Source organism: Giraffa tippelskirchi, chromosome 6, assembly GCF_054371585.1.
Source record: "Giraffa tippelskirchi isolate mGirTip1 chromosome 6, T2T-mGirTip1v1.2.pri, whole genome shotgun sequence".
Classification (NCBI taxonomy): domain Eukaryota; kingdom Metazoa; phylum Chordata; class Mammalia; order Artiodactyla; family Giraffidae; genus Giraffa; species Giraffa tippelskirchi.
This window is the reverse complement of record NC_137280.1, coordinates 96108736-96122463: the sequence shown is the minus strand read 5'-3', so window position 1 is coordinate 96122463 and position 13728 is coordinate 96108736. Positions and strand designations below refer to the sequence as shown.

At 48.6% G+C, this 13728-nt stretch overlaps 1 protein-coding gene across 3 annotated transcripts in view; it reads left to right on the top strand.

The window, feature by feature from the left end:
* The window catches only part of CREB3L3 (cAMP responsive element binding protein 3 like 3), a 41268-nt gene that overhangs the window by 25781 nt on the left and 1759 nt on the right, over positions 1–13728 (top strand). Inside the window, exons 3-10 of one of the 3 annotated variants that reach the window (XM_081499741.1) lie at positions 3005–3173; positions 3907–4075; positions 4585–4713; positions 5176–5467; positions 6313–6425; positions 7899–8036; positions 9054–9160; positions 12877–12945. In XM_081499741.1, coding sequence (XP_081355867.1) covers positions 3157–3173; positions 3907–4075; positions 4585–4713; positions 5176–5467; positions 6313–6425; positions 7899–8036; positions 9054–9160; positions 12877–12945 — 1034 coding nt within the window. In that variant the 5' untranslated portion in view covers positions 3005–3156. Of the gene's footprint in view, positions 1–3004; positions 3174–3885; positions 4076–4584; positions 4714–5175; positions 5468–6312; positions 6426–7898; positions 8037–9053; positions 9161–12876; positions 12946–13728 lie in introns of all 3 variants that reach the window. The other 2 variants (XM_081499740.1, XM_081499739.1) reach the window with 2 other exon arrangements.

Genomic DNA, 13728 nt, shown 5'->3' with positions numbered 1-13728 from the left:
TTGCATCTGGCTTCTTTTATCACTATGCATTTGAAATTCATATGTGTTGTTGAGTGTATATTCAATAGTAATTTATACCTTTTTATTGATGAGTAACATTGTGTTGTATGGATATACCAGTTTGTTTATCTACTCCCCTATTATTGGATATTTGAATTGTTTACTGTTCGGGACAAATATGAATACGATTGCTATGAACATTCATGTACAAGTCTTTCTGTGAACATATATTTACATTTCTCTTAGGTAGATACCCAGGAATACAATTGCTAAGTCATATGGTAAATGCATTTTTAACTGTAAGAGATTGCCCAGGTTTCCAAAGTTTCCCCAAGTGGTTGGACCATTTCTGGTTGCTCCATATTTTCCACCAACATCTGATGTTGTCTTTTTTTATTGTAGTCAGGCTAGTCTAGTGAAGTTGCTCAGTTGTGTCCGACTCTTTGCAACCCCATGGACTGTAGCCTACCATCCTCCTCCGTCCATGGGATTTTCAAGGCAAGAGTACTGGAGTGGGTTGCCATTTCCTTCTCCAGGGGATCTTCCCAACCCAGGGATCAAACCCAGGTCTCCTGCATTGTGGGCAGACACTTCACTGTCTGAGCCACCAGGGAAGCCCCTAGTCAGGCTAGTGTGTATCTTTAAATGTTTTCATGTGTCAGCAAAGGTTCTGTATGAATCAAGTAACAATTAGAAGCAAGGCTCACACCTAACAATGATGTTTGAGAAATGCTACAAATTCATACCTCCTGATAGTGTTACAGAGTATTGTAAAGGCTCTGACAAGTCCCACAAAGCTGTTTATTAACACAGTGTCCCTCAGTCTTGTTTGACCACAGCATTCTCTTGTGTCTTGTGTTGTGTTTTATACTTAAACTCATTGGTGGACTCTATTGTGGGAATTTTACTTTAGCTTCCAACTTAGTATTGCTCTGAAGCATGTGTTTGTGTCCGGTAAATTAGATCATGATGTCAAAGGCATCAAAAAGTCCTCTTGTCCCTCAAGAGCTTATCCTCATCTTTTCAGGTATCTCTTCATTGTGCTCAGTCCTGTCCAACTCTTCGTGGTCCCATGGACTCTAACCCATCAGGTTTCTCTGTCCATGGAACTTCCCGGCAAGAATACCAGAGTGCACTGCCATTCACTATTCCAGGGGATCTTCTGGACTTGGGGACTGAACCCATGTCTCTTGCACTTCCTGCATTGCAGGAGGATTCTTTATCACTGTGCCACCTGGAAGCCCCGTCTTTTCACTAGGGCATATGAAAACCTTCTAAAACCCATGACTATAAAATTATAAAAGGGGACATCCCTGGTGGTTTGGTGGTTAAAAAAAGACTCTGCACTTCCAATGCAAGGGGCATGAGCTCAATCCCTGGTTGAGGAACTAAGATCTCGCATGCCATGTGGCATGGCCAAGAAAATATAAATTAATGAATGAATTAATTAAAATAAAATTACAAAAAAGTAACAAATATCCTGTGGAGAAGACTGTGGGGTCTAAATATCCATGTAGGTGTTAAGTGAGTAATGCCAGATCATTTATTCGGGCAGATTTGGATAAGAAGATGAGGACGAGTTCTATGTCTAGGGTACAGGGGCTCCTGAGAGTCATAAATGGGAGTGAGGGGGAGGCAGAGACAAGTCCAGAAGTCAACCTTCACCTACTTTCTACACCTGCCAAGACAGCCCTGGAAAGGTGCCTCCACAAGCCAAGGCTGAATAAATATTACGACTGGGAACACTGAGCCAAACCAAACCAAACAAACTCCTTAAAAATCCAACCCAGAGTAGTGAAAAAGGAGATGAAAGATGCAGAGGCCAAGAGTGAGCTAATGTTTCCAGTATCCGGTGTGTGTGTGGGGGCAGTCACAGTAACGCAAGGGTCCTCCTGCCTGGCACTGCTCACATCAAAGTCAGGCATTCCCTGTGGGGGGCTGTCCCGGGCACTGTGAGGTGTGGAGCAGCATCCCTAGCCCCCATTCATTCCAGGAGCACCCTCAGTTGTGATAACCACAGGTGTTATTGTGAGATAAGAGCAACACTCTGGCACAGCACATAGTAGCCCTTAAATTTTTGTTGCCTGAATAAATAACGGCTGGTCCACAGAGAAACATACACGAGGATGTGTATTTCTTGAGACCAAGGAGAGTGTTTGAGTTACCGTGTAAACCTAGCACCTAGCATCTTGGCCAGCATACAGAAAGTTTGTCATCCATTCACTAAGCTCCCAAGAGGTTCCACTGTATTTAGTATAAACCAATGGGTTTCCCTGGTGGCTCAGATGGTAAAGAATCTGCCTGCAACGCGGGAGACCCAAGTTTGATCCCTGAGTTGGGAAGATCCCCCGGAGAAGGGAATGGCAACCCACTCTAGTATTCTTGCCTGGGAAATCCCATGAATAGAAAAGCCTGGTGGGCTAAAGTCCACAGGATCACAAAAAGATGTGACTAACTTAAACTTCTTGCCACAGCCCACAAGACTCTGCATGACCTGCCCTGTTCCCTCCATGTCTTCCTTTTCTTCCTCTTGCCCTTCACTCACTGTTCTCCAGACACACGGGCCTCCTTGCTGTTCCTCCAACACACCAGGTACAGTCCTGACCCAGGGCCTTTGCATGAGCTGTTCCTTGACCTGAAACAGCCTTTCACTAGATCTTCCAGTGGCTGGGCTCTTGCTTATCATTTAGGACCGTACTTAAATGTCACCTTCTGAAAGAATCCTGGAACTTTCCTGGTGGTCCTGTGGTTAAGAATCCTTCTTCCAATGCAGGGGATGCAGGTTCGATCCTGGGTCAGGGAACTAAGATCCCACGTGAAAAGTGACAAAAAAAAAAATTCATGGCATGCAGTTCAAAGAAAGCATACTAATTTTTTTTAAAAAGCATTAAAAAAAAAAATGTCTTTGCCAGCCCTGTGTTGCTGTGTACATGATTACATTTAGCTTCTTGGTAGCATTCACCCATTTGTCAGCTACTGGTGTGTTTATGCTTTTATGATCTAGCTTGTCCACTGCGCTAGGAGTTGCCAGATGATTAAGAGTTGATGGAGTCCCTCCTGTGTGCTGGGCATCTTTAAGACACTGGGGACCCAGCTGAGAGCAAAAGAGCCTCTATTCTCCCCTTGAAGGTGCTCACATGAAAGGGCAGGGGAGCAATGAGAGAAGAATATAGGTAAGTAAACAAGAAAATTTCCAATAGTGACTTCCATGAAAACAGTGATGTGATCAAGAGGTAAGGGGTGGGGGGCTCCTCTCTGGTTGTGTGTGGGGGGTGGAGGGATGGAATCGGAGAAGGGCTTCTCAGTTGTCTGGGCTGGGTTCCACAAATAGCAAACATTCAGGAATGTGAACACAGTGAGAGAGTTGGGTTGAGCCAATATGTCTTCCAGGCAGCAGGAATAGCCAGTGCAAAGGCCCTGAGGCAGGAATCAGTTTGGCTTGCAATATATATCCGTTGAGAATAAGTGAACGCTAGAAGGTTCTAGAAGGAATTGATTGCTCTGGTTTGGCTGGAGAGACCTTGTCTGGGGGAAGGGGGCTTTGAGGGTTGCCAGCTCTGATGAAGGGAACTCCTGGCTGAAGGAAGGGCACCCACAAAGGTTTGAGCTATTCTTTTGGGTTCTGTTTTGTTCTGGGAGTGGACAGGACCCGGCCAAGGGCCCTGGGCTCTCATGCAGCCGACATCCGGGGACTAGGGAAAGAAACAGTCCCCGAAAGTAGGGGAAAGGTCGTGCTGGAGCCGCGGCACCCCAGACTTTGGCCTTTGCCCACTGTGACTGGAAAAGCACAAAACATGAGAGATAACGGTCTTCCCGCCCCTCCCCCTAGTCTGCCCCGCTGTCATTGGCCCTTAACTCTGTCCGTCTTGCCTGTTGCTCAATCAGCACCTTGGGGTGGGCTGGGAGCGCCCCGGGACTATTTCAGCATCTTTTGGGGAGTGGTGACAACCACAGAGAAGACGCAGCTGAGCCCGGGAGACTTGATGGCGGACTGAGCCTCCAGCTCGAGGCAGACGCAGGAGGTCTGGAGAAGGAGCTAGCGGGGCTCATGGATGGGGATTTAGCCATTGGAAAGGTGAGACCTGCCCGGGTCCCCAGGGGAGGGACGATTTATGCCAGGAACTTTCCCCAAGCTCCCAGAATTGGCAGGCACCTCACACCCCATTGTCCAGATGGGAAGACTGAGACCCAGAGGGAGAACACAATGACTAAGATTGTGCCTTTATTCTGGGCTGCTGCTGGACTTTATTCTGGGCCTCCCTGCCTTCCAGAAAAGGGTGTGTGTGGCGGGGGATTCTGACAGGATGGCAATGCAAGAGGGGGCTAGCTTCATCCGCTGACCATCCCCACGGGGGCAGGTGTCTAGCGCTTTTTAAAGAAATTGGCTCCTAGGCCCAGGGAGTCTCTGGATTGGCCCCACAACAGAGATTTGGAGATTGAGGCTCCGCAGGCAGGAGGGACAGGCTGACCTGGGGGCTGCAGCTGGGACTGAAGCAGAGGGGAAGGTACCTCGGGTGGTGGCAGATGGGCAGTGGGCAGGAGAGGGGCTCCATGACCCTCACAGTTGTCCCCTCCTTGCCCCAGATGGCTTCCTCCACCAGTCCCATGGGCCCTATCGACAGCCTGGAACTCCTGGATCTACTGTTTGACCGGCAGGACGGCGTCCTGAGACACGTAGAGCTGGGAGAGGACTGGGGCCATGGGAAGGACCAGGTGATAACCCAATACATCGTCCCCACCCCCGGGTCAGAGCCGGGACTCCGCTCAGTTTTGTGCCTTTACCATGCACATGCGTGATTTTAGCAAAGTACTGTTGTTGTATAAGACCTCTCAGTGACCCTAAGGGCCAGATGACATCTCCTTCTTCTTAAAGGTGTGGAAAGAAAGGCCCAGAGAGGGGTGGTAACTTGTCTTGGGTCACCCAGCAGTTTGAAGTTGGCTCCGGACTTAAACTTGGGGCTTGTTCCTTGCTCTACATGGTATGATGTTGTTCCCAAGCTATACGATTGTGTTCAGGCTCCAGTAATGCTAGTGGGCAAGGAACATTAGCTCCTTCCATATTACAGAAAGGATGCGTGAGGCCCAGAGAGGGTCAGCGGCTTCCCCAGAGACACACAGCAATTTGAACCAAAGCATAGACCTCCTAATTCCCACCGGTGCTCTCTGTCCCAACAGGTCCTGCCAGGCACAGACTCTGATGACTTCCTCAACTCCATCCTGGGTTCTGGAGATTCAGATTCCCCAACCTGGTCCCCCGCAGCCAGTGACAGTGGCATCTCAGAAGATCTGCCCTCTGACCCCCAGGACACGCCTCCACGCAGTGGGGTGCCTGCCGCTGCTGCCGGCTGCCATACTGTGGAGTCTGGCAAGGGGCCCTGCCCCTCCTACCATCCTGGCCCCACCTGCCCGGCCAGGCACCTTGGGCCAGTGGCCCAAAGGCTTGAGACTTCTGTGGCCATAGACCTGGGTGAGTCCTGTGTCAGCCAACTACCCTTGCCTTGTCCCAGGCACTGAATGCACAAATCTACCCTTTGAGATGGGTGCTGGTGTGCTGTCGTGGACCCATTTTCCGGATGGTTAAGAGATGAGTCAGAGCTGCAGAGCTGGGATGCAATCTGCCTCAAGCATTGCGCTGGCAATCTCATTTTTTATACCTTCTATGCCTGGTTCATAGGAGACTCAATGAAAGTGTGTGAGATCATGGGATCCCAGGCCTTGGGGTGCTCTTCCACACCTGGGGAAAGGCCTGATGCAGAAGACTCCACCAAGAGGGCATCCTTTGTCTTTTGAGCCCCAAGATGGGGTGGGAGAGCTTATTAGTCCCATTGGAGACTTGACAAAACTGAGGCTCAGAGAGGTTTACTCCCTTACCCAAGGTCACACAGCTCCACCCAGTTGGGATTAGAAGCAAGGGCCATCTGACTCAGAAGACTATGCTTTCCAGAGCAGCTCACCTATGGGGTGCCAGGTAGCTGGTGGGAGGGAACTACAGGTGAATCAGAACTGGCCCCTGCCCCCAGAAGGAGATAAGGCCAGGCCGGCTGCAGATCCAACCCCTAATCCTGAGTGATAACAGCCACTCCCTCTTGGGCTGGCCATGGGTCCCTAACAACGTCCTGATGAACTGGGGTCCCCATCTTATGGCAGAGGGAGACTGAGGCACCTGGTCTTGGGATCCCAAGCCAAGCAACAAATGCCTAGCACACTAGGGTTGATGCTGGGGGCTTTGCTGGAGGAGGCAGGTAGGACCTGGGAGCTCGAGGCCCCCTGCCTGACCCCCACCCCTGTCTCCATCCCCATGTGCCCTGTTAGAAATGTGGAGCCCAGGCGTCTATGCCGAGGAGCAGACCGACCTGGCTGACTCACCCTCACGCTACAACCTCACAGTCAAGGACCTCCTCCTCTCCGGCAACAGCGGGGACCTGGTGAGCAGCCCCCACCTGCCCCCTGGAGCATCAGAGCTGGGAGGGGCACTGGGGCTCACAGGGCCCCAATACACCCATTTTGAAAACTGGAAGACAGTCACAGACAGGGGTTGGTATTGGTCCCAGGTCTTTTAATTCAAAGCAACCCTGAAAACTGAGGCTATTATCTTAATTTCACATATGAGGAAATGGGCACAGAGAGGTTTAGTAATTTGCCCTAAATCACACAGCTGCTGCAGGCTCAATTCCTGAGCTGACCCATTGGGTCTATTGTGCCCATTGTATGCTTACCTTGGGCTATCTTATCTTGCCCTGAGCTTCCGCTATGGGCAAACCAGGCCTGAGAACCCAGTTAGTGCCCTGCTCCCTTTCACAGATGAGAAAACCAGTCCCCAGAGAGGTTAAGACACAGACCCAAAGTCACACAACAAGCAAGTGGCCAAGTCAGGATTTGAACTCCTGATGCCTAAAGTTGTCCTGACAACCTCTAAAAAAGACCAGAACACCCCTCTTGACTTGAGAGACCTGCAGTGAGCGTCAGCTGTGCTCAGCCTATGGGGACCTCATGGTCAAGAGGGGACAATGACTGCTTAGGGAAGTGTATCCATAAGGGAGAGAGACTAGAGCAGCATTGCAGGTCCAGGAAGGCTTCCTGGAGGAGACAGAACTTCAGCAGGTCTTGAAGGATAGGAAAGACAAATGACTGCTTTGGAAATGCTAACTGGATTTTGTAAAAATATCAAGTTTAATATCATTGTTCTGTGTGTGAACAACTTTTGGAGGTGAGAGGCCTTATTCCCATGTTGCAGATGAACACACTGAGGCTTGACCCCTGATAAGAAAATGGTTGGACTAATCAACGGCTTGGAATTCCAGGGATTGGAGTTTGATCCGATAGATAGCAGACTGCCCCAATCTCTACCCTTATTCTTGAGCCATGGTGTGACATTCCTAGGACTTGGCTGTCTGATGACACGGTTCTTTCATTTTCAGTGTTTCTATTTAGTAATTTAAATTTAGTTTGAAAATTTTTTGAATAGTCAAATGCATGCACACAGTCCAAGTTCCAAAGGTACAAACAGGTACATGGGGAGAACCACCTCTCGCCCTCTTCTCCCTGAGGCTCACTTATCCTACACCCTGTTTGTTGGATTTTGCATTTGCTATTGCAGACAAGAGCTGCAAGAAATGTTCCGAGCCCGGAGCAGTGCGTGCCCTGTAGTAGGTGCTAAACACATAACTGTCAAATGACTATTTGTGAAACAAACAAACAAACAAAAACCACACTTGTATCTGTAAGATGAATTCCTGGAAACGGAATGGCTGGGTCAGAGGGCTGGGGGCTGGTTCTTTGGAGCCCTAGTGCTGGTATGGACCCTATAGAGACTGGATCAATTGTTTCTCGATGCCTTTTATTTCCCGGAGGCAGTCGCTGTCTCTGCCCCCAAAGCAATTCTCCTGGTTTCCCCACAGCAGCAATATCATCTGGCAGCCCCCCACCTGTTGCGACCTGGGACTGGGCACTGCCAGGAGCTGGTGCTGACGGAAGATGAGAAGAAACTACTAGCCAAAGAAGGCATCACTCTGCCCACTCAGCTGCCCCTTACTAAGGTGAGTCAGTGGGACCCCAGCTCTGGGCCTCACCCCATTTCCTGCAGCAACATGCCCACGAGTCTCATCTTTCTGTGCATGTGCGTGTGTGTGCACGCTCAGTCGTGTCCAACTCTTTGCCACACTATGGATGGTAGCCCACCAGGTTCCTTTGTCCATGGCACTCTTCAGGCAAGCATATTGGAGTGGGTTGCCACTCCATACTCCAAGGGATCTTCCCGACCCAGGGGTCGAACTCATGTCTCTTGCATTTCCTGCATTGGCAGGTGGATTCTTTACTATTGCACCACCTGCGAAGCCTGAGTCTCACCTTTAGTTCTCCCTAACTGGTGGCTCAGACGGTAAAGAATCCGCCTGCAATGCTGGAGGCCTAGGTTCGATCCCTGTGTTGGGAAGATCCCCTGCAGGAAGGCATGGTAATCCACTCCAGTATTCTTCCCTGGAGAATTCCCATGGACGGAGGAATCTGGCGGGCTACAGTGGGGTCGCAAAGAGTTGGACACAACAGTGACTAAGCACAGCACACACTAGAATGTTAGGATGTGTCTGTCACAAGAGCCAGAAAATTCATCCTCAAAGCCAACACAGTGGGGGCTTTCTAGCTGGCTGCGCCCTCCATTCAGCCTGTTCACTCAGTATCAATACATGAGTTTGCCTTTTCCAATTGAAAGACTTCTCTTAGTGATAACTGGCCTGGGAAAATGCGCCAATCCCACACATGGCCAGACGGTGGCGCGATTGCACCAGTGCACAAAATCTAGTTAATGGAACTGGGATCCGGAGCAGGGAAGATCATCAGGAAACCAGGATCACCACCATTCCGCCCCGTCCCCCCCCCACCCCGAAACTCTGCAGGAATCTGAGGACAGAAAATCTGGCCTTCAAGTCGCGAGGGGTCTGCCCTCAAGTCCCTGAGTCTGGCTCCCTTGGGAGGATACTGAGGGTGAAATTGTGGGGTCTGGACAAGAGAGTGGACCCTTCAGACTGACTCAGTCTCCTCTCCATGTCACTCTGCAGTACGAGGAGCGACTGCTGAAAAAGATCCGCCGGAAAATCCGAAACAAACAATCAGCTCAAGAAAGCCGGAAAAAGAAGAAGGAATACATTGATGGCCTGGAGACTCGGTAAGGCTGGGGGCCTAGGACCCACACTTGAGGTAGGGGGGTGGGGACTGAGGCCTGAGAGAGGCACGCAGTGGAGCAAAGGTCATAGTCTGTGTGTGTGTGTGTGTGTGTGTGTGTGTGTGTGTTCAGTTGCTCAGTGATATTCGACTCTGCATGGACTGCAACCTGCCAAGCTCCTCTATCCATGGGATTCTCCAGGCAAGAATACTGGACTGGGTAGCCATTTCCTTCTTCAGGGGATCTTCCCAACCAAGGGATCGAACCCATGTCTTCTGAGTCTCCTGCGTTGGCAGGTGGATTCTTTACCACTGTGCCATATGGGAGCGACCATTTTGTATGTGAATTGCAAGGATGGAAAAATGCCTAGGGGTGATACAGGGCTCAATTTTGAGGCCCCTTAATCCCCTAGAATAAGGGGCCCCAATTCCTGGGCCACGGACTGGTACCAATCCATGGCCTGTCAGGAACCAGGCCGCAGAGCAGGAGGTGAGCAGCAGGCTAGCTAGCAATGGTGTTTACAGCTGCTCCCCACCACTCATATTACCGCCTTAGCCCCACCTCCTGTCAGATCAGAAGCGGCACTAGATTCTCCTGGAAGCACAGACCCTAGCCCTAAAGTCAAGGCGGAATATCCTGAGATTTCCAGAAAATAGAAATAAAGTGAAAATTAAATGTAATGTGCTTGAATCATCCTAAGACTATCCCCTCCACACCCTGGATTCATGGAAGAACTATCTTCCTCGAAACCGGTCCCAGGTGCCAAAAAGTTTGGGGACCACTGCCCTAGATGATGTTATGCCAAGAAGGGAGGTTATGTCCTGGCTCTTTGCCTATAGGTGGGACATTTACTTCCCTTGTCTGAGCCTCTCTGGTCCTCAGAGCTGTCATGGCTTCCTTCCAGGGAGTGGAAGGAAGGAGGAACTTCCTCAACTTAAGAACTGTGCACTCACAGTTCAGTTCAGTCACTCAGTCGTGTCCAACTCTTTGTGACCCCATGGACTGCAGCACGCCAGGCTTTCCTGTCCATCACCAACTCCCGGAACTTGCTCAAACTCATGTCCATTGAGTCGGTGATGTCATCCAACCATCTCATCCTCTGTCATCCCCTTCTCCTCCTGCCTTCAATCTTTCCCAGCATCAGGGTCTTTTCCAATGAGTCAGTTCTTCGCATCAGGTGGCCAAAGTATTGGAGTTTCAGCTTCAGCATCAGTCCTTCCAATGAACACCCAGGACTGATCTCCTTTAGGATGGACTAGTTGGATCTCCTTGCAGTCCAAGGACTCTCAAGAGTCTTCTCCAACACCACTGTTCAAAAGTATCAATTCTTTGGCACTTAGCTTTCTTTGTAGTCCAACTCTCACGTCCATACATGACTACTGGAAAAACCATAGCTTTGACTAGACAGACCCTTTGTTGGCAAAATAATGTCTCTGATTTTTAAAATTTTTTTTAATTTTTTTTTTTCAAATAAATTTATTTATTTTAGTTGGGGGCTAATTACTTTACAATTTTGTAGTAGTTTTTGCCATACGTTGACATGAATCAGCCATGGGTTTACATGTGTTCCCCTTCCTGGACCCCCCTCCCACTTCCCTCCCCATCCCATCCCTCTGGGCCATCCCATTGCCCCAGCCCTGAGCATTTGTCTCATGCATCGAACCTGGAATGGTGTTCTGTTTCACATATGATAATACACAAGTTCCAATGCTATTCTCCCAGAATGTCCCACCCTCACCTTCTCCCTCAGAGTCCATAAGACTGTTCTATGCATCTGTGTCTCTTATTCTGTCTCGCATATAGGGTTATCGTTACCATCTTTCAAATTCCATATATATGCATTAGTATACTGTATTGGTGTTTTTCTTTCTGGCTTACTTCACTCTGTATAATGGGCTCCAGTTTCATCCATCTCAGTAGAACCGATTCAAAAGTATTTTTTTTAATGGCTGAGTAATATTCCATTGTGTATATATTGTCTCTGATTTTTAATATGATGTCTAGGTTGGTCATAGCTTTTCTTCCAAGAAGCAAGCTTCTTTTAATTTCATGGCTGCAGTCACCATCTGCAGTGATTTTGGAGCCCCAGAAAATAAAGTCTGTCACTGTCTCCATTTTTTCTAATCCCTGTGCATTCTAATCCCACCCAGTCACCTGTCTAAACTCATACAGGACACTGAGACACAGGGTCCTCGTTATTCTTTAATGTGTTGTTGTTGTTCAGTCACTCAGTCGTGTCTGACTCTTTGTGACCCCATGGTCTGCAGCACGCCAGGTTTCCCTGTCCTTCACCATCTCCCTTAGCTTGCTCAAACTCATGTCCATTTAGTCAGTGATGGCATCCAACCATCTCATCCCCTGTTATCCACTTCTCCTCCTGCCCTCAATTTTTCCCAGCATCAGGGTAGGAAACATAAAAACTTAGTTCACTCACTTTTTAAACCAAAAGTGATTTTAGTAAATGTTACTGGTCTATCTGAGTTTTCTATTTCTTCCCTAGTCAATTTTGGGATGTGTTATTCTTCTGGAAAGTTGTCCATTTCAAATTTACTGACATAAGATAGTTCATAGTTCTCTCCCATTATTTTTTTAAGCTTTGAGTCATTTATAGTTGGGAGCTTTGTAATAACTCATGTTGTGTATTTGCACCTTTGCTTGTTTTTTATCTTGAGCAATCTCGCTGGAATTTTGTCTGTTTTATTTATTGTTTTCAAAGAATGAATTTCCTCCCACTCAATTGTGTTTTGTGTACTAGTTCCTTTATTTCTATTCTTAGCTTTATTGTGTCTTTCATTTTTTTTTTTTTTTTAGTGAGTTTATTCTGTTGTTCTTTTGCTGATTTTTAAATGTGTATGTTCAGCTGCAGGCTTCCCTGGTGGCTCAGGCTATAAAGAATCTGCCAGCAATGCAGGAGACCTGGGTTTGATCCCTGGATGGGGACGATCTCCTGGAGGAGGGCATGGCAACCCACTCCAGTATTCTTGCCTGGAGCATCACCATGGACAGAGGAGCCTGGCAGGCTAGAGTCCATGGGGTCGCAAAGAGTCGAACACGATTGAGCGACTAAGCACAGCACACACAGCACATGTTCAGCTGCTTGAACTGTAATAAGGTTACCCATCTTCCTCTCAGCACTTCTTTAGCTGCATCTCACACATCTTGATTTGTATGTTGTCATTACTTGGTTCCTAGGTCTTCCCTACTTTACACTGTGGATTCTTCTTTATCCCATGAGTTATTTAGGAGGGCCTTTTAGTGGGGGAATTCATTCTCTTCCCTGGATACTAACATATCCTCATGCCACGATTTGAATTTTTTTTTTTATACATTTATTTATTTATGTTGGCTGTGCTGAGTCTTCATTGCTGTGCACGGTCTTTCTCTAGTTGCAGGAAGCCGGGGCTACTCTCTAGTTGTCATGCGCGGGCTTCTCATTGCAGTGGCTTCTCTTTCTTCTTCTTTTTTAAAATATTTATTTGGCTGTGTGAGTTCTTAGTTGCAGCTTGTAGGGTCCAGTTCCCCAACCAGGGATCAAACTTGGGCCCCTTGCATTGGGAGCATGTGAAGTCCTAGCCACTGGACCACCAGGGAACTCCTGAGGTGGCTTCTCTTGTGGCAGAGCTTGGGCTCTAGGTTCTCAGGCTTCAGCAGTTGCAGCTTGCGGGCTCTGTAGGGGTGACAGGCATATTCTGAATGTCACTGTGATGTTGCCTTTGCAGGATGTCGGCCTGTACCGCCCAGAATCAGGAGCTTCAGAGGAAGGTCTTGCATCTCGAAAAGCAGAACCTGTGAGTCTTGGTGTGACCAGGACCAAGGATAGGGGGAAGCTGGCCCTGGAGTCTCTTGCAGGAGAGGTGGACAAGGGGGGACAGGCTGTGTGATGGCAGGGCAGAGCAGAAGGTGAGAATTCCACCCAGAGAGGGAGCAGGCTGCATAGAAGAGGGGATTTAGACTTCGGCCCTTGAAAGATGTATAAGAGTTCAGTAGAGGTAGGGTGCTGCTAGTGGAGGAAATGGCATGTGAATGGCCAAAGGCTAGGAGTATGGTGTGCTGGAGAACTGCAGGTGATTCCATCTATGGGGTACATGTACTAAGTCAGTTTTTATTGAGCATCTACTCAGTACCAGGCATAGTTCTGGACTTATACCTCAATAGTGAGCAAAACAGATACAGTCCCTCCACTTAAAAGACTCATACTCTAGTGAGAAACATACTCAAGACAAACAAAACTATGTAAAAGATCATTCAAACAGCGATAGCCACTCAGAAGAAAAATAAACTAGAGGGAAGGGGCTAGAGAATGAGGGGGGCTATTTTAGGCAGGGAGGTCAGATAAGGTGACATTTGAGATGAGATCCAACAGAAAAGAAAGAAGCAGCTACAAAAAGACCTGTAAGGGGAACAGTGTCCTTGGTACAGAGGGCACAGCCAGTGCAAAGGCCCTGGGGCAGGAACACTTGTATGTAGGAGGAACAATAAGGGGACTGTGTGGCTGGAGCAGTGTGTGTGGGGGGCACAGTCAGGGGAGAGGAGAGAGGGAGGGGACAAGGCAGGTCATGCAGGGCCCTCTG